Here is a 26,413-nt window from a genome sequence, read left to right on the forward strand (position 1 = left end):
TCTTTGTGTCCTTTTGTCAGTTCGTTCGTTCGTTCGCTCGTTGTACCTTCCGTCCGTCCGTCTGCCCTGCTTCATGTTAAAGTTTTTGTATGAGGTAGTTTTTGATGAACTTGAAGTCCAATCAACTTGGAACTTAGAACACATGTTCCCTATGATATGATCTTTCTAATTTGCATGCCAAATTAAAGTTTTACCCCCAATTTCATGGTCCACGGAATATATGATGTGATTAAGCGGATGGGGCATCCGTGTACTAATGGCACATTCTTGGTGGGTTTTTTTTTATTTATAAATTTTACGTGTCGAAGTTATAGGGTGTTAATCATTACTGAAAAGCGGCAGTTTTCCATTTTTCAGACAATTTTATAACCAAGGAGATATAACCTCCTTGTTATAATTAAAAAATGCTGTAAGCTGTTTCATAAACTTTGATATCTTTGAAATCTAGGTATCATTGAAATAAAAAATATTATCTGCTAGAACACAGGGGCGGCGGATCCAGCCATTCAATACATGTCAATATATCATAGACACAATAGCATAGTCTACTGTATAATAGTCCCAGCTTTTTACGACAATAAGAAATTATACTTTGAAAGATACTACTTGGCTCGTGTAAATCAATAAAAAAAGGATGCGCCAAATCGGAGACTTATGTCTCTGGTCAAATAAACCAGAAGCCGTTTGTGCAGAAAATATTATAAAATTTGTAACTGTGACAAACACGTTGGTCCTACTGCCAAAATGTATGATTGTTTTATACCACTGTATCATAAGACGAGGTATTTTTATAAGTATACGCCAACTTTAATATATTTAAACTCTAAATCAGTCCCATTTAAACTGATATCGACTCGTCACAGCCTGTGCAAATCACTCACTTGCTTTTCGGACACTCCTGTCTTCATGAATTTGATAAAAGTCCTTCAGACTCTTTTAATTAGCAGTTTAACTATGTATATAAATACGACGATAGTGATACGGAAAGGAGGATTGTCGATCAATGATTTATGAGTATTTTTTTTAATTATTCTACGGATATAGTTTCATGACTGCAACCGTAATTGATGTCCTTTTTACTTCGCTCCACAAAAGGGAATCCCCTTTTCAGCCAATCAAAACATTTACTTTGGAAAACACTTTTTCTATCAATGCTGGAAGTCCATGAATGCTTTACAGAAAATTAGCAGCTGATTCAGGAAGATTGTATTATTATAGTTTTGGAACATTATCAATTTTTCGACAACAAAGCAAAACAATGGCGGTAGCAGCCACTGATATCGCATCACCTTCTGCGCACAAAAACCCGAAGTTTACAAATATTCCTGATGTCAAAATTGATTCACATGGAAAATTTAAATACATTCTGATAAAAGTGCACGACCCAGACAAAGACAGAGAATTTAAACATATCGTCAGAGGTTCTGGTAAAGCTAATTATCACGGTAAGAACTCCAATCATAACCGTAAAATTTTAGAAAAAGGGGGATGGTGCGGGTAAACAGCTCTTTTTTCTTATCTAAGGACGGAGTGCATGCTTGTTGTTTTAATTAACAAATGTCACCATATAATTTCTTTTAGAGGCAGACTCAGCCCCTATTTTTCAATGATAAAAAGATGTCAAAGTTTAACGTTTCAATGACAATATCAGGCTTATCATTTTCTTGCATATCATTATAGACAAATACAGAAAACAGGGTTTTAATACTGTTACAAAAAAAAAGATTTCTTCCACAGCTTTCTTTTTCTTGACTCTGTACCATTGAAAGCTTAAACACAAAATGATGCATGTACTACCTGATGAGCTTCAAAAGACGTTGGTGAACTCATGCATTTTGCATATAAAAATAAGGAGATGTGGTATGATTCATCATTGCCAATCAGATGAGACAACTATCATTCAATGTTCCAAAAAAGTGGATTTTAGCAAATATAATAGTCAACTATACATCCTTCAACAAAGAGTAAAACCCATTATTAACGGTCTGCAATAAAAGGCCTGGACGTCAAAGATATCATATGAAAAATTCAATGTTTTAGAGAAAACTAAATGACTGCCTGGCACTACATGTTTGACTTACATGAACCAGCAACAACCACTGAACTACAGGTTCCTAATTTAGGATAGGTACTTAATCATGTAATATGGTATGGTAACAAATTATTTATTTGTTCAGTGTTTATATGTTCACTTGTTTTAATATGTCTTTAAGCCATTTCAATTGATATTTTATAGTGTGTCTTTCTATGATGTTACACTATTGTTTCAGATAATGGTGAAGGTTGGTACCCATTAAAATGTTTAAACCCACTGCATTTGTTTGAACCTGTCCTAAATCAGGAACCTGATGCTCAGTAGTATTTTGTTGATGTGTTTCATAAATGTTTCTTGATTTTTACATAGACTAGACTGTTGGTTTTCCCCTTTGAATGGTTTTACACTAGTCATTTTTGAGGCACTTTATAGCTTGCTGTTCCATGTGAGCCAAGGCTCCCTGTTGAAAAATGTACTTTCACCAATAACTTGAATAATGGTTTACTTTTACAAGTTTTGACTTTGATGGAGAGTTGTCTCATCATGCTCATTGGCACTCATACCACATCCTCGTATATATAATTTGAAGTTGCCAACCCTCCCCTTACCTTGCATGTTTAAAATTGTCATCATTCTATTCAGTAGTTTGCATGTTCAGGCTTATACATATAATGGCATAATATATTGATGTCAGAATGATACATTGTAGTTCCAGGTTCAGGTTAATAATATGCTCCTGTTTGGTATGATGATCAGATAAAATTTTTTAGGAAAATCATATGTACATGTACATGTATGTTCTTTAAAGAGTACATTTTACTAACCAATCCAGAGAAAAGAGAGAACCAGAAAGTGGTTTGCTTTGAGGTTGTTTAAAAAAATGAATATTATGAGGTTGTTCGAAAAAATTACTGTATAAATTTCACACGTCTGATTTCGATTGCTTTTAGAGATTTACCTGTATCAGGAACAATCAAAGAGAAATATTTGAAAGCCAAGGATGTCCGATGTATAAGAATTAAAACAGTTAAATAGTTACATGTTATAGCTACATGTTTGTATATGTACATGTATGACCGAAAAGGACCAGAATACATAATGTATAATGGGTACATGTAAATTCATCTAAGACCAACTTGCATTGGTTTGATGGAGTTCTGAAAAATACATGTACATGTAGTTTGATGAATCCATTATGGAACTTGTTCTAGAAATTTAGGATCTGTATTTACCAATATTCCTTGAGTTTTAAATATATATATTTACATGACTTTTGACATAAAGTAGAAAGAACCATCTTTTGGCAGGTTGTTTGAAAAAGACAAGTTAAGATTGACTGCATATCATCCAAAATCATTAGAGAAACATTCCGACAAAACATTTTGTGCAATATGATTTGTATACACTCTCCACAGTAAAAATTTAAAATTTACAATTAACTGTCTAAGTCTGTCTTTAGTGGATAAATATTGTATTACACTCAATGCAGTGGTAGAATCTATCTACACTGTATATTATAAATGAAGTTCAACATGTATCAAAATATGATTTAAGATATGTTGGTATTAATGGCTATTACGGTACAAAATGTTCAAATTTATTGATTCTAAACAATGTTTTAGTGTCCACCATTTAAAAATTTACAAGTGTTTTCCAATCATGCATTAGTCAGTTGCTTTAATAAAGTGAGAAAGTTTAATTAATATACATGATACATGTACATTATGAGTAAACAATATGCAAGCTAAAAGTTATAAAAATGTGAAATTATGACAATCCCATCTTGAAATGTTTTTGCCCTGATTACTTTCATTCCATAAGATTATGTAATTATGGATGTAGGTGTATAAACCATATGTTATTTAGAGTGGAATGATGAAACCTTCCGATGATGCAATCCTCAGTATTCCTTTGATGTTCCTTTGGAAAAATTAGCTGTTAGTACTAAGTAAATTTTAATGATTCCATCAAAATGAGGTACATTAATAAGGAACTATTCATTTACCATGGAATGTTACAATACTTTAAAAAAAATTATTTGCAAAGAAAGTTACATTTTTTAAAAGATTTATTGTATATTTTGTACCATCATACCATTGTAATGTTACGATCAGTGAGTACTTATATCTAAAGCTTGGATCACACATTCACGATTTTTACTGCCGTTCTTGACAGGACCATCCCAGATCAAAACCTAACTGCTGATATTAAATCATTGTGTTGTGCATACAAATGTATTTTAGGGGACTGGTCTCTTGTGGGAGATTGTGCTGAACTTTCTTTCAAGAGTTGTGGGTTTGAGCACCTACATTTTTGTAGCTAGGTCATGGGGGTTTGCTTGCCTGAGTGCTGGAGATTGTAGGTTTGAGCAAATTAAGATTAAGTCAAAGACTTAAAATTGCTATTTGATGTCCCTCCTATAATCATGCAGAATTTAAGAGGAAAGTGCAATGACATGTTGGCCAACAGTTGGAATATATAATGTGTCTGGTTGCAGTGACAAGTGTTCCTACTGTCTGTTTCCTTTTAAATTACCATGTTAAAACATAACTTCCTTATTTATTATTCCTAAATTTATTGCCCAGTCTTTAAAGATGGGTTTCAAATTCAAATGCCAATTTCAGTTCAAAATATGTTTGCTAATGACAAAATTATGTATATATGCAGTGATATTTTTGAAGTTCCTACATGTACATGTTCTAAAGAATATATATGAAATCTACTTTCCCACTTGATATTATAATATAAATGCCTGTGCTAGTTCACACAAGAAGATTGTATTATTAAGACTTGAACTATATCACAAAATCTCACTGTAATTCAGTGTAGCGTAATGTTTTTTTGGAATCTTATTAGATTTTATTAAGAATAGAGCTATGTTCTATCTTAAATTCAAATCTACATGTAAGCTCAACTTCTATCTTCATCTAGATTTGAGTCAGCTATGTATACTGTACATCTGAATTTCAAAATGGTATCTTTTTGGGACTTCATGATCATGTTTCATGACTTAGAAACTCCTACTTTTGGCATCAGGTTTGATTTCTACATTTTCATATAAGTATCACCTTACGGGTATATCAAAGACAATACATTTGAACTTTGATTAGCAGTATATTATTTATCTATGAATGTATGATGCTGACAGTCCCTTATTAAAGATTTGCTTGAAATGAATTGAAAATAGATAGTTTTGATGGAACCTTCATTGAATTTTATTTCCACTATGTCTAAAAATAAGTTGAAGTTTGAAAATTATGCACAATTTTTGTTTGATTGATTGCCAAAAAAATACTAGCATATTTTATTTTCACATTTGGCAAAAAAATTGAGACATTGCTTCAACTAACCAGATTTTGATTTAGTAAGACTATGCTTCTAGTTCTTATATTTGCTGCGAACCATCTGAATGAAAAGTCTGCATCTTGTTTCATTTGATGATTGACTTATTGACAGTTTCTAATCTGTTTGTTCATTAAATGATTTACCCCAGTAACCCCAAGTGAGCCCCTCAGACAGGAGTTCCTCATTACAGAAACATCTGTAGTTAATTTTGTTTACAATCAGTAGTAAAAGTAATACTCTCTGACAGTTTCCTTGGTTGTTTATGAATGAATTAGTTAGGTCAAGGTCATAAGAGTAAGTACACTGAACCTAGTTTTTGCTGCATACTTTTGGCAATTACATTTTTTTTTTTGAAAATCATCTTCCAAAATTATAAATTGTAAACTTGTCTTGCAAGATCGAATATATGAGGCAAACACTTATAGTTATGTTGATGGTAGCATAAGATATGAGTAACTTCTAAGAGGAAATAATGATATAATATTTACAATGGTTCTTTGACCTTTATTGATTCATTGTTAGTCCATCCTCCTAAACCAGTAGCTAGATTTCATTAAACTCTTAATGAATCTCAATTCAGGCTTCAAATCCACCTTTTATGTTATTTGATCCAAATTAAATGTTGTATTTTGTTTTAGCAAAACTGGAACTTTGCCACATTTTCAAAATTATATCTGATATGAAAAGGCAGAATGTCTATAAAGAATCTTATACTCAACGATAACCATACTCATCAAATACTTCTTTTAAAGAATTATTTTTATAAACTATAATTTGTGTAATTTATTTCCAAACCTTTGAAAATGAATAAAATAAAAATAAAAAGCATTCATCTAAGTTGATGAACAAATTTCTTCCTATGGCATTGGACTAAAACTATGAAAAATATTGATTGGTATAAATCAGAACACCCTTTTATTCTCTGAACAGAATGGGGGAGGAGGGGTAGGGACAAATCCTTATAATAAAACATAAAAATCAGCATCCAAAAAAGTACAAATATTGTAACAAATTTTGGGTTTGAAGTTGAAAGTTGTTATTCAGATGAAAGACTTTCAGTGTACTTTGAATATATACTGATTTCAATTATCATTTTAAGAAATTTTGTGTCTAGAGAAGTTTTGGATTAAAGTTGATCTAACATAGTGATATTCATAATATCAACATTAAGTTTCTTTCTACAGTATACATGTATATACATATAGATAAATTAAGTTTTGTGTTACTAAGAATTCTTGTAGTTCCTGTCCTTCTGATAGCCAAATACATATAGTCCATTGAAATGCATACATTTATGAAATATGTTGTTTTAGCATACAGAAAATGTGTAAGAAATCTGTAACACATGTTACACATACCAAAGATATCAACCTAAAGACATTGGCTATAACAAATTGGATATTAACCTTGTTGGCCTCTTGTTTAGAATGCCAAGATATTCCACCTGTGTATAATGTTGATAATAAAGACAGGTGAAGTAATACATCTGTAACAGTACATTATGTTATATTGTTAGAATAACATCATCTTATAATCAGCTATCAGAACTTCATCTATTTTTAGACTTTTACTGGTTATATTAAACTAGAAAAGGCAACCTTTTGCCATTAAAAAGCCAATTTCTTAACTGGCTTTTATTTCTGAACACAATTTTTCTTTATACAAAATGATGTTTGGTTAAGATATAATATTGGGATATTCTTAATTAAATAGAGACCAAAAGAGGGGATAAAAGCTTTTTTTCACTGTATTTCATGTACAACATTTACTTTTTATCGCATATTTTGTTGCAATCTTGCTGTGAGTTGAACCCAAACAAAACCTTATCTTGGGTTATCAACAGATATTTGCAGCTTTTACAGTTACATGCACAAAGTTATTGAGGTGTAATATAATGCACATGACTTCCATGTTTAATCTGCCTTGCTAAATGCCATCTTTTAGTGTCTGTCTTTATTGTGTCAGTCGGTCTTTAAGCTCACCTGATCCAAAGAGTGAAGAGAGCTATAACTTAGTGACTGTCTTTATTGTGTCAGTCGGTCTTTAAGCTCACCTGATCCAAAGAGTGAAGAGAGCTATAACTTAGTGACTGTCTTTATTGTGTCAGTCTGTCTTTTAGCTCACCTGATCCAAAGAGTGAAGAGAGCTATAACTTAGTGACTGTCTTTATTGTGTCAGTCGGTCTTTAAGCTCACCTGATCCAAAGAGTGAAGAGAGCTATAACTTAGTGACTGTCTTTATTGTGTCAGTCGGTCTTTAAGCTCACCTGATCCAAAGAGTGAAGAGAGCTATAACTTAGTGACTGTCTTTATTGTGTCAGTCGGTCTTTAAGCTCACCTGATCCAAAGAGTGAAGAGAGCTATAACTTACATGTAGTGTCTGTCTTTGACTGTTAAAGATTACAAATATCTTCTCTACTGGACAAATTATGATTGGGGTATCAGAGCTAGTTTAAAACTGTCACAGTGTGTCTATTGATCCTACTGGCTGCCAACCAATTAACCTATAAATAGGACATACATGTAGAGGTAACATTCAGAATGTTGAGATCTGCCTACTGTTAAAAAAATCACAAAAATGGGTAAAAACTTCATTCAAGGGCAGTAACTCCAGTAAGTAGTGGACTGACAAATGTAAAATTGAGAATGGAAATAGGGAATGTGTCGAAGAGACAACAACCTGAATTTATTGACAGATTTGTTGATTATGTCTGGATGGTTATTTCTGCCATCTTTATATGTACGGTAAGTCTTTTCCTAAAAAGCAAAAAAGCATAAGTAGAAAATCTATTAAATAGAGAGATTGGTGGCCTTCGGCTGTTGTCTGCTTTTTGGTCAGGCTCTTTGACGCATTCCTCATTTCCATTCACAATATAAGATATGACAATAATTTTTTTTTTTTAATAAATTGTATTCTAGTCAATAAAAAATACTGAAAAGTGGCAACTGTTGAAGATGCTCATATATATAAATTGTAGGTTAGGAACACAGGATCTAGTTGGCTTTAGTTAGGAATTGCCATACCTTAATATATAGATTGTGACCATTTCTACATGTACATGCATCTGGGTAACTACAAATCAGAAATTCCTCAAAGTTTGTATCAAGCTTCAAGTCAGCATATACATGTATATATGCTATACTGTGAAATATATTTTCACATCCATTTCTCATCAATTTCCTGTTTACAGAATACTTATTAACTTATGAGGGAGGGGGTCTCATTAGTGAGCAAAAGCTAAAATTCCATCTTGTTAGTTGATTGCAGTGTACTTGCTGTCTTTAAATACTTGTTTATCTTCTATTGTTTTTTGCCAAAAATTTGCACTTAAAGTAACATTTTTGTGAAAGACGTTAAGATAACATATTTACACTAGATGTAGATATAAGAAGATGTGGTATGAGTTCCTTTTTTGCTAATGCACATTAGTTATAGCCTTTTGTCTCCACTAGTTGAAAACATGGTTATCAAATTTTACATAAATTATACTTTTATTGGCACCTTTATAACTGCAAGTCTTATCTGCCTTCTTTTTAGACATGAACAACCTAAATAAAAAGATTGTGTATAGACAGATAATCTCATCTTTATCATATCTAATTATAACAGGGATTGTTTCATTACAAATTACATCACAGACAATTTAGAGGGAATGTGTCAAAATAATTTTATGTCAGAGACCATAATATTTGATAAGAGAAGTACATTCTGTTGCTTGTTAAAACATCTTTAACTTTTTCAAGGTTATTTTTCCCTGATAGTACTTTAATTTTTATGTAAGAATAAAACAGGACTGAATATGATAACTATATAATTGAAAAAAATATTGGATTACGGTATTCTAAATCATTTACAGTAATGTACCTTTTATTTGATTTTTAGGATAATCCCCTTTCTCAATGTATATTTCTATTTTGTTGATTTAAAATGTTATAAAAAATAATGCATACTGTGTGGAATTTTGCACTCTCCATCTATTTCTTAATCAGTTTGATGTTTTGTGGTTGCATGTTTAAAACAAACAAAGCTTCATACATGTACAACTAATTAGAATGAAACAAAACTGACATGGCAGAATTACATTTTAAGCATTAATATGATTTTCAAAGATTTTATTGATAAAATAACTTTTGTTGTTGTCATTCTGTAAAGAATGCTCAGGGGTGGATCCAGCCATTTTAAAAAGGGGGGTTCCAAACCCAGGTTAAAGGGGGTGTTCCAACTATATGTCCCCATTCAAATGCATAGATCAGCCAATAAAAGGGGGGGTCCAACCCCTGGAACCCTCTCTGGATCCGCCACTGATGCTGGTGGTTGAAGTTTAACACTATGCTATATTTCTTAGTCATGGTGTGTACTCAATAGATATAACATGGTAAGAAAGTTGTCACCTTGAATACCAACAATCACTCTTTTTGTAAAAGTTATACACTTATCACCAGTATGGGGGAATTTTAACTAACTCCTGGTTTGTTTATATATACATATGATATAATATACCTTGGACAAGAGGGAAGAGTAAGTCATATGTTAATTTTTGAAAAAATTGAACTTATTTCTTGTTGAATATATATATACATGTATAACGGTATATATGTAAGTTAAACTTTGTTTTAATTTGTGTTTACAGCTGATATCTATGATGATGTTGTGCCAGAAATAGAAAATGCAGGTTTGGACTGTGAGTGTATGGGTGGAGGCAGAATAGAACATGATTCGTCAAAGAAGAAACTGTCAATATATGGCCATTCTCAGGTTATTTTAATTTATCATACAATAGTTTTTGCGCAAAGTAACCTACATTGTAGCCATAATTTCAAACCTGTGACATCAAGTTGTTGGGCTGATATGAGATTATCAGCCTAGGTGTGTATGTACATCAGTAGTATGTGATACAAAGATTAATTTATGTCCTTTTCCATATCATCCTGGGTATCATCCCTCGACCCATATCAGCCCTTGACTAACATCTCAGGATGATATTTGAGTTCATATGGAAAAGGCCATATATTAATCTGTCTTTAATGCACACACTTTGTGACAGCCTGTTTAAGTCCAACGTATCAATTCATGACCATCAGTGGTTTGATCCCTTGCTAGGTCACCAAAAGTCTTGGTTTTAAGGGCCACTTCATACACAAGTGTAAAGATTGAGTCAGAATAATGTGTTGTGATACAGTGAACATTATAAATCTGGCTCTGCATGTTGGTTCTAGTACAAAGCAGGGTCCATGTCAACTTAATTAGTTGTTGTGATGTATCCTATATTTGCCCTTTGTTACTGTTCCTCCATCAATCAATCAATCAATGATTAGGTAGTGGGTGAATGTGTATGAGATAAGATGCACTTCAGGAACTGTCTAATTACATGTATACAGTGCCAAGTATGTAAGCAAACAATCAAATATTAGTAATGATCAAATACTCTACATACATGTATCATGTATATTAGACACTTCTTCCTAGAATCTTATTAGCATTCATTGAAGTATCACTTTGTCTACCCTTGTCAGACAAAATACTTACCTTGTTCATTTTCTTAACCTCTTAGCAAAAAGGTTTTCATATTGAAATACAGGTCAAAATAATTTTGAAATGTTGTATCTAACACCAAAGGAAATATATATCTGAATTATTTAATAACACATACTTATATTAAGATAAGCATGATAAGAGTATCCCAAATTTTAAATTGATAAAAAAAAAAATCACATTGTTTTTTGAACACTGATGACTTTTAACAATCATGAGTTAATAAAGAATAATGGTTTACTTTTATGAATTGTTATTTGGATGGAGAGTTGTCTTATTGGCACTCACACCACATCTTCCTATATCTATGAGATTTACTCCTGGAAAACCCCAAAAATTATAAATAATGTTTTAGAATTCATATATGTGTATTGAGATATATGTATCAGATATCATTATGTCATTATGTCAGTTCTTATTTTTGCTATACCATTCTCATCCAGTCAAATTATTGGTATTTATCAAAACCTTGCAACATGAAAACTGTTGCAATGTAAATTTCTAATAATCTAAGGGAAGTAACTTTGAAGTAATTAGGACATCACTGTTTTATCTTTTGAGTTACTTCCCTGCTACTGCAATTATTTATCATTGTATCATTTTCTATTGCTGTACATATTTCACATTGTTGATCTTACTTTACTTTCAGGCATATGGACAAGCAGATCACAAAATAACTGGTGCCCTGTTAGACAAGAAATACAAATATCAGAACATTTCTATCAGTTATGAAGGATACTAACATTTTGATGTGCAATAGAAGACATTTTACTTGTATTTATTTTGGTGCATATTTGTAGATATTATTTAAATATAAGACTTGAAAAAGAAAGATTTTACAAAGTTTTGTTTATCACTGAAGAATCATATATATCCTCTCTTAGGCTATAAAAATTGTCAATAATCCATGATTTGCTGGCCTGATTTGGGATCCTAGTAGTACTGTTATTAATCTGTTGTCCTCTCACTTTCTTCTGTGCCATATATTAGTTAATTTACTATTGAAATTGTGCTTGAATTAGTTTAAAAATTGAGCAAGAGCAAACAGCCATATTTCTGTTTCTGGGAATTACATTTATATGAGACACCTTTCTATCAGTTTTCTTTTAAGTAAGTTAACAAAGCACCAATAAACCAAAAAGAATTTCTTTGTTTCTAGCTATAATTAAGACAGCAATTATAATAATTATTAAAAATTTATAAGATCTTATAAGATAATTGTATTTTCCACAACTGAACATTACTATTAGGAAAATTCTTGGAAGAAGCAAAGGAAGGTATCCAAGACTGTGTTTAAAATAATAAAAATCGAAGGACGAATAACAAGATGACAAAGGGAACAAGCCATCTCAGAGTTTGCATACATAGTGCAAGTACATAGTACAAGGTTCCCGTCCAGAAAGGACATATAATTAGTTAAAAGATGGCAAATAATAGATCATAGGAACAAAGATTTATGCTCCCTTGGGGGCAGAGAGGGCACTAAGTTTTAACCTTGTCCGTCTGTATGTAGGTACATCTATCATCCCAAAATTGGTTTCCCTTCTTTTAAATGAATTTGCCTTAACCAATTGTTATGAAACTTATACACAATGCTAATTACCACAAAACTCAAAAACAATTTGTATTTTGGTGACGCTTTTTTGTCGAGCCTGCGACTTTTGACGCAGAAAGCTAAACATAGGGATAGGGATCTGGCTGCAGCATTAGCTAACTTCTTAAAAGCTTTATATTTTATAAGGTGGAAGACCTGGATGTTTCATACTTTGGATATGGATGCCTCATGTTACAAAGTTTCCGTCCGTCACATGTCCTATTTCCTTAACCTCATTTTCATGATTTTTGGCATTACTTTGAGTAATAGGACTAGTATATTCAGTGTATGGAAGGTGTACATGTCCAACTGGCAGGTGTCATCTGACCTTGACCTCATTTTCATTGTTCAGTGGCATATATAGTTAAATTGGTATGACGTTGGTGTCGTCGTGGATGACGACTACGACCGAAGACATTTGGTTTTCGCACTCTAACTTAAGTATAATAACTTAAGTATAATTAAATAGAAATCTATGAAATTTAAACAAAAGGGTTATGACCATAAAAGGAAGGTTGGAATTGATTTTGGGCGTTTTGGTCCCATCAGTTTAGGAATAAGGGGCCAAAAAAAGGTCCCAATATGCATTTTTCTTGGTTTTTACACAATAACTTGAGTATAAGTAAATAGAAATCTATGAAATTTTAACACAAGGTTTATGACCACAAAAGGAAGGTTGGGATTGATTTTGGGAGTTTTGGTCCCAACAGTTTAGGAATAAGGGCCCAAAAGGGTCCAAAATTAAACTTTGTTTGATTTAAAAAAAAAAATGAATTATTGGGGTTCTTTGATGCCAAATCTAACCATGTATTTATATTCTTAATTTTTGGTCAACTATTTAATCACAATCCAAATTCAGAGCTGTATCAAGCTTGAATGTTGTGTCCATACTTCATAACTTGCCCCAACTGTTCAGGGTTCGACCTCTGTGGTCGTATAAAGCTGTGCCCTGCGGAGCATCTGGTTGTGTTTTGGTCCTTTTTCTTATACTGTATGCAATAGGTCTACTATATTATAGAATGATTGTAAGGTGTACATGTCTAGCTGTCAGGTGTCATCTGACCTTGACCACATTTTCATGGTTCAGTGGTCAAAGTTAAGTTTTTGAGTTTTGGTCTTTTTTTAATACTTTATGCAATCTGAGACTACTATAACACATATGTGTTATAGTAGTCTCAGATGCAATAGGTCAACTATATTTGGTGTATAGAAATATTTTATGATCTATATGTCAGTCGCACAGGTTTTATTTGACCTTGACCTCATTTTCACAGTTCATTGCTCAGTGTCATGTTTTGGTGTTTTTATATGTTTTTTCTTAAACTTCAAACAAGAGGTCAACTTTATTTGTTGTATGGAAGAATTGTTAGCTGTACATGTCTGCCTGGTATGGTTCATCTGACCTTTTCAGGGTTCATTGGTTAATGTTTAGTTTTCTTGGTTAATGTTAAGTTTATGTGATAGTTGAAATAAAGCTTTATATTGAGGACTATCAACATAATATCAATGATAAGTAAAGAAGGCAAAACATTTCAGTGTGTGCACTCTTGTCTTCTTTAGAGTTATGCCCCTTTTCAAAATGGAAAAAAACTGCTGGTGTTTTTGTTCTCAAGTTTGCCTCAACCAAATGTTATGAATCAAATACACAATGCTTATTGCCACACCACACAGATCATATTTGAATTTGAATAGGTTTACTTTAAATTACTTTTCTTGAGTTATATAAAAAAGAAGATGTGGTATGAATGCCAATGAGACAACTATCCACAAAAGACCAAAATGACACAAACATTAACAACTATAGGTCACCGTACGGCCTTCAACAATGAGCAAAGCCCATACCTCATAGTCAGCTATAAAAGGCCTGATAAGACAATGTAAAACAATTCAAACGAGAAAACTAACAACCTTATTTATGTAAAAAAATGAACGAAAAACAAATATGTAACACATAAACAAACTACAACCACTGAATTACAGGCTCCTGACTTGGGACAGGCACATACATAAATAATGTGGCGGGGTTAAACATGTTAGCGGGATCCCAACCCTCCCCCTACCCTGGGACAGTGGTATAACAGTACAACATAAGAACGAACTATAAAAATCAGATAGACAAACATTACAAGTGGACCTTTATGTTCCTTTACAATGTTATATGCAAGAGGGGCATCATCAGTGTCCCATGGAAACATTCCCCATTTATTTGTCTTTTATTTTGAAAACAGATATACATGTATGATAGTACAAATATGACATGAGCATAAATATCCAGAATGTTGAGATCTATCTACTGTCATTGACATCAAAACTGTGGGACAACTTCTTATATGAGTTATTGGCCTTGAATGAAGAATTTTAAACAATTTTAGCAGACACAGCTTTAAAGGCCAAGTTAGGTTTTTTTTTGTTACTTGGCATATGGTGTCCTCTGATTATTGCTGTAAACTGTTAAATAATCCGCTCATCTCAACTTTCTCTGCCAAATGTTACATTGCTTTACCTGAATATTCCCAAGAGCCTGGTTTAAGAATTGTATAATGGGATTTCATCTATTAATGAACATGGCTGCAGTTACTAAAAATAGAACAAAGGGTAAATCAATTCAGTACTGTTAGTACTGGTAGCATTTCAGACAATTCAGTATGATGGTGATCTGTACAGGTAAATAAGTGGACCGAACAGTGTGAACATAGAATGAACAACACGTTACTGCAAATGATATGTCTAAACACTGTCGGAGCGTAAAGTGAAACACGAAAATAAGTTAGTGAATAAAATTCAAGAAAGACTGAAAATGGCATAATAATGTATTGATCTACAGTTTTAGAGTTCTTGCTTCCAAAATAGCCATTCTAGATCTTAATTGATGACATGATTCAGGTATGCTTAAAAATATATAGTTGGTTAAGTTTGTCAAGTGCTTCTGTTTTATTCAGTTATTATATTTGAGTATTAGGATAACTATACTTGGTTTATAAAATCACTTCAAGGTTAGCATGTCCTTCAGACATGAATCATTACTGAATCATGGTTAGATCAACCAGTCTCAAATATAGAGGTTAATATTAGCGGTCAGTATTCGATTGGAAAGGATTGAGGTGGTGTATGTATCACAGGCGCTTGGGTCTATGATACAGTTTTTTTTTATTAAAATTTTCAATTTTCTATATTTATAATACATATCTATCACTTCTGTGCATGTCTCACCTAGTTTCGAGTGATTTATACGACCCAGAGAAAATACCAAATTTTACTATCCATACTAAGAAACAAATTTGGTATTTTCTCTGGGTCGTTTAAATCACTCGAAACTAGGTGAGACATGCACAGAAGTGATAGATATGTATTATAAATATAGAAAATTGAAAATTTTAATAAAAAAAAAATTAAAAAAAAATGTATCATAGACCCAAGCGCCTGTGGTATGTATATGTATACATCAGAGACGATCTAGGTTTTTCTAAATGAATGAATTTTACTGATTTAGATGAAATTAGTAGGACTACCGCAAAAACAAAACCCGTTATTGGTCAATGGTGGAACAAGTTTTCGACCCTCACTGTCTGAACTAGAGTTAATTCTCTGTCAGTTAAGAGTTGATGGTGAGAAATCATAATGGGAGATTTTAACATCTGATTCATGGTCACAAATAATTGTCTGTGCCGAACACATAGCAAAGTTATCAACAGTTTAAATCATTTTATTACGGAAGCAAAAAGAGTTTTCATCAAGACTTACTTTACTCATTGCTTGACCATATTATCTAAAAAGTTGTTATTCAAGTGACAGGATTTGCCTGTCAGGTGTTATTAGTACTAGTCTTAGTGTTTATGTTAACCTATTGCACAAACAAACAGCAAAAGTGTGTGTTTAAGCAACATAATAATGTGAAAATATCACATCAAATTAGAACAATGATATAGAAGAGCTGTTGGCCTTACGATCATAAGCTGATAAGGATAAACAGTTTTTATAAAACGAACTCCAATGAAAATTCAAAACAGAAAGTCCCTTTATTGTCAAAGGCAAAATCAAAAGCTCAACCACATCGAATGAATTGAAAACTGTTAAATTCCAGACTTGGTACAGAAAAGTGGGGCAAAAGGTACTTAAGGGACAGCCAAACTCATAGATCGAAAATAAACTGGCAATGTCACGGCTAAAAAAAAAGAAGGCCAATCAGGCAAATAATAGTACACAAGACACAACATAGAAAACTAAAGACTAAGCAACACTAACCCAACAAAAAACTTGGGGGATCTCTTTTGCTCCGGAAGGGTAAGCAGATCCGGCTCCAAATGTGGCACTCATCGTGTTGCTCGTGTTATTACAAACCCGTTATATAGTCTTACTCGGTAAGTCACATTCGGGAAAAGGAACGGGATTGTAGTAACGACACATGGGTATCATCTGTGAACGGATATACAATAAGCGATTGCGTCCTTATAATTTACCGTGGCGTAGAGATGAGTACAGCTTCATCATTTGAAACTCTTGGTTTAATAGCTTCCGTGTGAGCAGCAAACCTCTATCATGATAGGAAATACAAGCCCCTGAATATCGTATCAATTTGGAGATATATACTCCGTGTGCAGACGCTGCTGGAATGTTGATACATCAAAATGAAAAGTACACAATTGAGAAGCTGAAATCTTTTCTTTTGTCATGAAGTTTTGTTTTCAACCGACCCTTATGGACAATTTCTAGATTTAAGTCAAGATATGAGGAAGACTTAACTGTATCTGTTGTATCCTTTATCTCTAGTTCGATGGGATAGATGCGTTCACTAGTCACCAAATCATTTGAATTATTAAATGCGAGAACATCATCTTTACAGCAAAACATAAAGTTAAAGTATATTTCTAACTTCTTTTCTTTCTTCCTAAGAAGTTCCTGTATGAAGTCAGTCTCGTAAGAATAAAGGAACAAGTCGGCAAGAAGAGGGGCACAATTGATTCCCATGGGAAACTTGAAAAACACGTTCTCGATCCAAGCATTACACATATGTTGTCAATCAACAAATCAAACATCTTGATAATGTCAGTTTCAGAGTTTGTTGAGGTTTGAATCAGAGTGATTCTTTACAAAGTAGAATTTGTCCCAACCTAAGACATCTCCGTATGTAGAAAATGGTTTAACATTGTGTACTGCATTAATACAATGACGTCATCTTAATACTAGCATGAAGTTGTGCTTGTGTTAGAATGAAGGTTTATCCAAGAAACTCAAAGACAAGCTTCGGTTTATTCAAAATAAGGTTTACACTATAGAATAGAATGGAATATTTGTATTCACAAAACTAGGTCCCAGTAGGGCATATAGCACACAAGCATTAACATTATAAACAATAAAATGTGCAATACACAAACAACAAAATAATAGCAATATATTAAAATTCAATTATTATTATGTTGATATTGACTCAAGTGCACCAGGTAAGTGTAATTTCACTAAAGAAAACCAAGAGGCATAAGTATAGTTTTTGTGGATAAATCTCAATAATATTCTTATTCCTTTTTTAAATGTTTTTTTCAAGCAAGTATAAAAAAAATCATTTTTTTTTTACAGAAAATGATGTTACCGTGACGATTTATTTTACTAGTATTATCGTTGGTTAGACCATATATGTATAAGAATTAATTGCTGGATTATCTTTTTTAAATGCTTAACAAGGATTTGTATAGTACATAAATCATTGGTTTAAATAGAAACATAATTTATATGCAATGAGAGTCTGCAATGTGTATGTGTGACTGTCTGGTTTAAACAAGGATAACTTTAGAATAATATTTTATTACATGAATCTGAGACACATAATACATATTACATGTCTCTGCTTCAGCCTTGAATGAATCAAGTAATTAAAGTGATGCTTTAATATTATTTTCACACTAGACATTGAGGTTAAAATAAACAATTAATTTCCCCATAGGCGACAATGGTAGCCTTTTTCGAGATACAGACTTTAGAAAGTTGATTTTCTTAACGAAACCTTGCTAGAATCAAAGAAAAGTCATTACGACAGTATTTTTTGGTCCAAAAAATATAGGTTCGCGTTGCTTTTCTTAGCGTATTTTGTACTTATCTCCCATGCCTATCAATTTTACCCTTAAAAATACGCGTCTTGTCGTAGCGTTGAAAAGTCATCTCAGTGCCTTTAGGGCTACGGAATAATTTTTTTTATTTTGCCTTTTGTATAAAGCAGAGTGCTATGGCAAGCCGAAGTGGACAAAAAGAGCTATTTTCTAATATTAAAAAATCATTTTCTAATATTAAAAAATCATTTTCTAATATTAGAAAATCATTTTCTAATATTAGAAAATCATTTTCTAATATTAGAAAATCATTTTCTAATATTAGAAAATGATTTTTTAATATTAGAAAATAGAAAATGATTTTTTAATATTAGAAAATGATTTTTAATATTAGAAAATCATTTTTTAATATTAGAAAATCCTTTTTTAATATTAGAAAATCCTTTTTTAATATTAGAAAATCCTTTTTTAATATTAGAAAATCATTTTTTAATATTAGAAAACCATTTTTTAATATTAGAAAATCATTTTCTAATATTAAAAAGTACCTTATTTTCTAATATTAGAAAATGATTTTCTAATATTAGAAAATGATTTTTTAATATTAGGAAATGATTTATTAATATTAGAAAATGAATTTCTAATATTAGAAATTACTTTTGATTTTCTAATATTAGAAAATGAATTTCTAATATTAAAAAATGATTTTCTAATATTAGAAAATGATTTTCTAATATTAGAAAATGATTTTCTAATATTAGAAAATGATTTTTTAATATTAGAAAATGATTTTTTAATATTAGAAAATAGCTCTTTTTGTCCACTTCGGCTTGCCATAGCACTCTGCTTTATACAAAAGGCAAAATAAAAAAAATTATTCCGTAGCCCTAAAGGCACTGAGATGACTTTTCAACGCTACGACAAGACGCGTATTTTTAAGGGTAAAATTGATAGGCATGGGAGATAAGTACAAAATACGCTAAGAAAAGCAACGCGAACCTATATTTTTTGGACCAAAAAATACTGTCGTAATGACTTTTCTTTGATTCTAGCAAGGTTTCGTTAAGAAAATCAACTTTCTAAAGTCTGTATCTCGAAAAAGGCTACCATTGTCGCCTATGGGGAAATTAATTGTTTATTTCAATCTGTAACCTTGACAGCTACGTGGTTTTAACACATCACTTCCGATACGAAAACTTTGTCTCTTCCGAACTCGGTTCAAATTTTAGTTGGGAAAACATCATAGATATATTTAGAACATGTAACCAACTATAAATTTTTGTTTAAACGTCCTGTCCAATGCCAATTTCAGAGCTATTGTGCTGGTTAGGTGGCCATAATTTATTGGGGAATGATTAACCAAACAGAAGCACTGATATTAGGTAATGCAAACATTTACATTTATTTATAAACTTTTCACTAGATCTTCTTCTTTAGGACTCTATAGTTCATCAGCTGCACTCAATCAACATAACACCAGGCCATTGTGGAAGTCAGGAGTTCTTTTTAAGCTTGAAGGCTAAGATCATTATTAGAGAAAATGGTTAAGCCCACCTGATTTCTTTCTGGTTTGGACTACATGTGGTCATTGAGTTCAAACAGAGACATATATGTCTCTGGTTAAAATTATGACTTCAGTTTCGCAGACCCCTTTTATTTGATTGTTCATGAAATATTTGTCACTGACCTCGAAACAACAATCCATAAGTCAATCATCTTCACCTGATTGAGCAGAGACATATAATACAATTACAATTGGCAATAAGACAACTATACAACTATACGCCTGTTCGTAGTAGAACCCAAAGGGCATAAGAATTAACAGTTATATTCAACATCAGGGCCTTTGACAATGAGCAAACCTATTTTCTATGGTTAGGCAGCAACTATTTGATTTTCGGGGGGGGGGGGGGGGGGGGGAGGCCTATGGATTTTTTTCTGGACAAACTTTTTTTTTGCCTTTGGCGAAAGACAATCTTTCTTTTTTGGCGACATGTCGAAAACAAAAATTTTCTTTCAATTTTAACATTACATAAAGTGGCAGCTGAGGGTGAAACAAACAATTTTTTTTCTCAGGTTCAAAAACAGATTTTTTTTCTCCAAAAACTGGAAACAAACTTTTTCCAAAAAATCCATAGCACCCCCCCCCCCCCCCCCCCCCCCCCCCCCCCCCCCCCCAGAAAATCTCAAATGGTTGCTGCCTTAGCTATAACTTGCATCTCTATTCTAACAGCAAACCTCATTATTTGGATTCACAGCTGTATTTGATTTTCCATACATCATAGTGTATATATATTTACTTCATAACATTAAAATGTTTTTGTGAAAATTGTGACAAGATAGGGTTGGCAAACTTTAAAACTTTCATTTGAAAATTGAATAGCATTATTACTATGAAGCATTATGATTAATGTCACAGTTTTGTTCATTGTGAAACAAGCACAATTTCAAATGCACACACAATTCTCAAATATACAGTACAGTAAATCTATCTAAAACCTGTTTCGTCATTCTTTGTTGTATTGTTAATGAATTTCCATCTTCTTTTTTAGAATAACAGTCAACATGGGTGCAGTGAAAAGCAGGTTTTTAGAGTTGATAAATAGAGGAGAAATGGAAACATACATGTATGGGTCAAAGCACCATCTTATTGATACAGCCTCATTATCAACATGCCAACAACCACGAGAAGTGATCAAAATGACTATCACAAAAACTGAACTTGCTACTGTTCCGGATTCCATTGGCCGCTTTGTTAATGTTACAAAACTTGATCTTTCAAATAATTTGGTAGATTTTATACCATGGTCAATTGTTTGTTTAAAACAATTAGAAGTGTTAAATTTATCACATAACAAGTTAAAAGCACTTCCGTCGACTATGTTTCGTATTCAGGGTACATTTCCAAGACTGACTATCATAGATTTGAGTTATAACTTGTTTGAAAGACTACCTACAGAACTTCTTGTGTTTGAGAACAAATTGAAAACACTGAAAATACTGAATGTTGAAGGGAATGTTGGTTTAGTAGCCCCACCATTAGATTTGTGTATGCAAGGAATAGAAACTATATATGCCTCACTCAGAAAACGTCAAAATAGGACAGATGAATGGGCACGATGGAAACCATATTATGAAGACAATTTTACACGTTTGAAACCATTGATTGAAATATGCATTGAAACCATCATTGATTCCAAGATTGATTATTTGTCTGCTACAAGTGTGCCACCAATCATTAAAAAATTCTTAACTTCAGCAGAAAAATTCCAAGAGATGTTGGGACCCAATGTAATGAAATGCAGTACATGCAAAAGATATTTCACTAAAGAGGCAGTGTTTGACAATCATGTGTGTTTTAAAGAGAAAAGAATACAACAAAGAAGATGAGACAATATTGTATGGAAACTTGACCTGAAAGTATAGAATTAGTGTTGTCAATACCAATACTCAGTGTTTTAGGCAGATCAATGTAATACTATGTACCTCTCCTATATATTGATGTCTTTCAGAGTTATTATCTGATTGAAATTCACACATGGAAGGGTTGTCAGACTCCAATCTTAATTGACTAGCAATGCCAGTTATCTGCCTTAGGTTGATTGTTCCAGTGGCGGATACAAGGAGAGGCAGGGGGTGGGGGTGGTGGTGTTCCAGGGGTTGGAACCCCCCTTTTTTAAATGGCTGAATCCGCCCTTTGTTCTCTCAGGAATGTACTTTAAAATTTTAAATCATTCTAATCATTCACCGACTTCTATATATTTTGTAATTCATTTGATTGTATAGCTCAAATTTTGGGCACTATGATTGATTAATAAAATATCCTGTACCTTAGTGAGGGCACTCACATACCCCATGTACCCACATTGTCATTGGAGAAATTAGATAAGTGTAATAAAAGAAAATTGTACAGGAAAAAAAAATGAGTCATAATTTCCTGTCAATATGCACAAGTACATAGTATGTCCTTATTACCTACAAAGTTTCATGAAATTCTGTTGTATGGTTTCAGAGGAGTTGCTATGACAAACTGTTGCAGTAGTACATTTAAGCAAATAAGTTCAAAGGAGCGCAACTCCTAGAAAAAAATATGAATCGTAATTTCCTGTCGATATGCACATCTACATAGTATGTCCTTATTATCTTAAAAGGTTTCGTGAAATTCTGTTGTGTGGTTTCAGAGGAGTTGCGATGACAAACTGTTGTAGTACATTAAAGCAAATAAGTTCAAAGGGTGCAACTCCTAGAACAAATATTGAATCAAAATTTCCTGTCGATATGCACATCTACATATTATGTCCTCATTATCTTATAAAGGGCTGCGCTTTAGCGCATGATACGCCCGTTGCTCTTTTAACTTGTCTTTTATGCTTTAAATGAATTTATATGATCAACTAGAAATAGTGTGAGCCCTGTCAAATACCCCCCCCCCCCCCTCCCCCAAATAATAAATAAAAATGCACAAAAAAATTGGTATTGTCCATTTGACTTCTATATATTTGCAGAAAAAAATTCTTAAAAATTCATTTTTATGAATTCATAATTTTTTCCTTGATGTATGTTAATATATGGTATATACGAACTCTGATTATTAATTTCATAATTTTTGGACTATATTTAAAAAAGTTTCCCATTAGGTCTCTATGTTAATTTTATTTTTTGAAGTGTCGATTACCTGATGGAGTAAGAATAAGTAGTGTAACAGCCTTCTAAACAAAATAAAAACAATATACATGTGCTTTAAATGTTTGTTTATTTGTTCCATGTGACTTTGCATATTTAAATACTAATTTAACCTCTACTGACCATCAACTAAACTTAGATTTCATGTCATGTGATTGTAATAGGTGTTCTATCTATGATAAGAAACTTCAATTTTATTTTCTTTGGAAAAAAACCCCATAAGATATAGTATATACTAGTGAAATAGTACTTTATAGAGAAAGGATATGAAAATGAATATTGTTTTTTATGTTTACCTTCGTATGTTATTTTAGTGGACATTTAGTAATGACAGAATTTACCAACTATAAAAAACTTTTTTTTTATTTTCCTAAATTGTTTGCTTCCAAGATGTGCATTTTGCACATTAATAAATAACTGAATGTTTATTAACTGAAATCTGTTTTTCAACTATTCAGAGCCTCTTATTATTGTTATACAACTCACCATGCTAAAAGCATAAAAAGCTTGTGTATAGTAAGTTAACTTATATAATAATATAAAATCAATAATCAAAACCACAAAGTGATGATGATTTTCATTGGTGTCCTTTAATATGCAAATTGGTATAGTCACATGATACAAATAAACAAACATTAAAAGCACATGTATGTTGTTTTTGTTTTGTTTAGAAGGCCGTTACACTACTTATACTTACTCCATCAGGTAATCAACACTTCAAAAAATAAAATTAACATAGAGACCTAATGGGAAACTTTTTTTAATTATTGACCCAAAATTATGAAATTAATAGTCAGAGTTCGTATATACCCTATAATAATATACATCAAGGAAAAAATTATTGATTCATAAAAATGAATTTTTAAGAATTTTTTTCTGCAAATATATAGAAGTCAAATGGACAATACTATTAAGGTCAATAAATATAAACAGTTTATCAAAGTTGCATAAAATTTTGTGAAAGTGTTAGTTATTGTCCCAAAATTGGAAAATCCCCCCTTTCATAATTTCATAACACGGAAATGTAAAATCTGAAATTTATAAAAATTGAAAGGGAGCTTACATCAATAGATATAAACAATTCACCAAAGTTTCATGGACATTGGTGAAAGCCTTTTTGAGTTATTGTCCGAAGTGTTGAAAATCCCCCCTTTTTTATGAATAAAGCCCCATAAATCCAAAACTTAAAATCTGAAATTAAAAAAAAACCGAAAGGGAGCTTACGTCAATAGATATAAACAGTTCACTTAAGTTTCATGGAAATTGGTGAAAGTGTTTTTGAGTTATTGTCCGAAGTGTGGGCGACGGACGTACAGACGGACAACGGTATACCATAATACGTCCCGTCTAAAAGACAACGGGCGTATAAAAAGGTTTGTGAAATTCTATTTTGTGGTTTGAGAGGATTTGCGATGACAAGAAACAGGACTGATGGACTGACAGGTCAAAAACATTATACCCTTCGCAACTTCGTTGTTTGGGGTATAATAAACAAAATGTTTAGTGGAACAGCTATGTGGTTTTTAACACATCAAGTCTGGATTTAACATAAATGAAGCTCCATATAAAGGGGGTCTAAGCACCCCACTCCCTAAATCCACCTCTGTATCAAGAACAAGTTTTGTTTGAATGCTTGTTTTGACTTATTGCTATATTGGAATATGACACATGCTGAAGGGACTTTTCCTACAGGTTACAAGAGCACAATTATTTGTTAATATTATACCAGCAAATTTTGTACCCAGAGATGGTAATCAGAATAAATTCTTGTGCAGCTTGGATGATACAAGGTTAGAATTATTTTTAATTAAAATTTTATCCATGTTTTAAAACATTTATAATAAGTGCACTTTAGGTCAATTATATTGTCATATAACCATATTGTATTGCTTTTGCTGAACAAGAGGCCGACATTTTTTATCGAAAGTAACTGCTACCCTTTTATCTAGTTGCATTTCTTCAAGATATGATAACTGGAACACCAGTAGTACTGTGTTTAAGGTACTTTATTTTAGTTGTGATGTCCACATAATAAAAGTTTTTGTGTCATATTCTTTTTAGTTTTGTTTGATGAATTTTGTTTGCATTTTGATGTTTTTACTGTAGCACAATTTAATTTTTAAAAGTTTTAGGTTAATATAGAATTTGGTGTTGCCGGCGTCTGTAATACAGCCTTTGAGCTGGATTAACAGTTTACCTCTGTTAAGTTTACAACCTATAGATGGTTTCATTGTGTTTTTAGAATTGTTAATAAGTTTCATAACATTTGATTGATGCAAACTTGATAGACCATTTTTTTATTACCTTCTTTTGACTCCAGGTTTTACATTTTTTTCAACAGGTTACCTTCTCTGTAGTAGGACATCCTGGTACTCTGTCAATTATGAGTAACAAAAAGAAGTAAACTCAAATACAATATCAGTGCATTTGGGGAGAAAGTTTACTGTTTTCTGATGATTTATTCATGTATAGAATGCATTATGACTAAACAGTTAATTTTCCCTCAAAATTGTGCGATTATAAACTTATGTAAGTTGCTCTTGCTTGGCCGAGTACCAGAATGTCCAACCACCAAGAAGGTTACCTGTAGAAAAAATATAAATTCCAGAGACAAAAGTTTGTAATTTGAAGATGGCTATTAAGTCCCATTAAGAAAAGTGAAACAAACAAAAAATCAGCATATTTGCTATTTGTACAGGGGCATAACTCTTGAATAATAAAAAGGACAACACCAAAATTCAAACTTGATCTGTATATTGTAGTAATAACTGTCACTGAATCAAAATAGTAATGAATGCTTTAAATTGCAAAGATTAACATTCTCAATGGCATGATATAAACACACATGTGATTCTGTTATTTATTTCATATTCTTTTCAATTATTGTCACAAAGAATTAATCATTAGTGACATATAAAATACAACTACTGTTTGTCCAAATTACCATATACATTTTGAGAGTAAAAAATTGTGTTTAAAATTAGTGAAAAAATAGAAATTGCAGTTGATATATATTCAGATATTGTTTTTGTTCATTCTTATTGTTGGAATAGAAAGTTACCAGAAAAACAACATTTCAAAGTACATGAAGTAGAATAATGACTATCTTATATTTTGCTAGAACATTACAAACTATAATGCTGTAGCAAAATATATCACTAGACCTTGGAACTATGAAGACACCAA

The 26,413-nt window shown here is 32.1% G+C and overlaps 2 protein-coding genes across 3 annotated transcripts; both read left to right on the forward strand.

Annotated features, from left to right (window-relative positions):
- Positions 1-1,076: 1,076 nt before the first annotated feature.
- On the forward strand, positions 1,077-11,744 carry LOC134706996 (14 kDa phosphohistidine phosphatase-like). Its single transcript, XM_063566417.1, has 3 exons — positions 1,077-1,445; positions 10,011-10,135; positions 11,562-11,744. The coding sequence occupies exons 1-3, from the start codon at positions 1,169-1,171 to the stop codon at positions 11,652-11,654; spliced, it is 495 nt and encodes a 164-aa protein (XP_063422487.1). The 5' UTR covers positions 1,077-1,168; the 3' UTR covers positions 11,655-11,744.
- Positions 11,745-19,785: 8,041 nt separating this feature from the next.
- On the forward strand, positions 19,786-22,434 carry LOC134706997 (uncharacterized). Of its 2 annotated transcripts, none has more exons than XM_063566418.1 (2): positions 19,786-19,926; positions 21,105-22,434. In XM_063566418.1, exons 1-2 carry the CDS (start codon positions 19,896-19,898, stop codon positions 21,932-21,934), a joined length of 861 nt encoding a protein of 286 aa, XP_063422488.1. In that variant the 5' UTR covers positions 19,786-19,895; the 3' UTR covers positions 21,935-22,434. The 2 variants fall into 2 exon arrangements, with proteins under 2 accessions (XP_063422488.1, XP_063422489.1); XM_063566419.1 differs by having other exon boundaries at positions 21,097-22,432.
- Positions 22,435-26,413: the final 3,979 nt, after the last annotated feature.

The sequence above is a fragment of the Mytilus trossulus genome, chromosome 2 (assembly GCF_036588685.1).
Source record: "Mytilus trossulus isolate FHL-02 chromosome 2, PNRI_Mtr1.1.1.hap1, whole genome shotgun sequence".
NCBI classification, from domain to species: Eukaryota; Metazoa; Mollusca; class Bivalvia; order Mytilida; family Mytilidae; genus Mytilus; species Mytilus trossulus.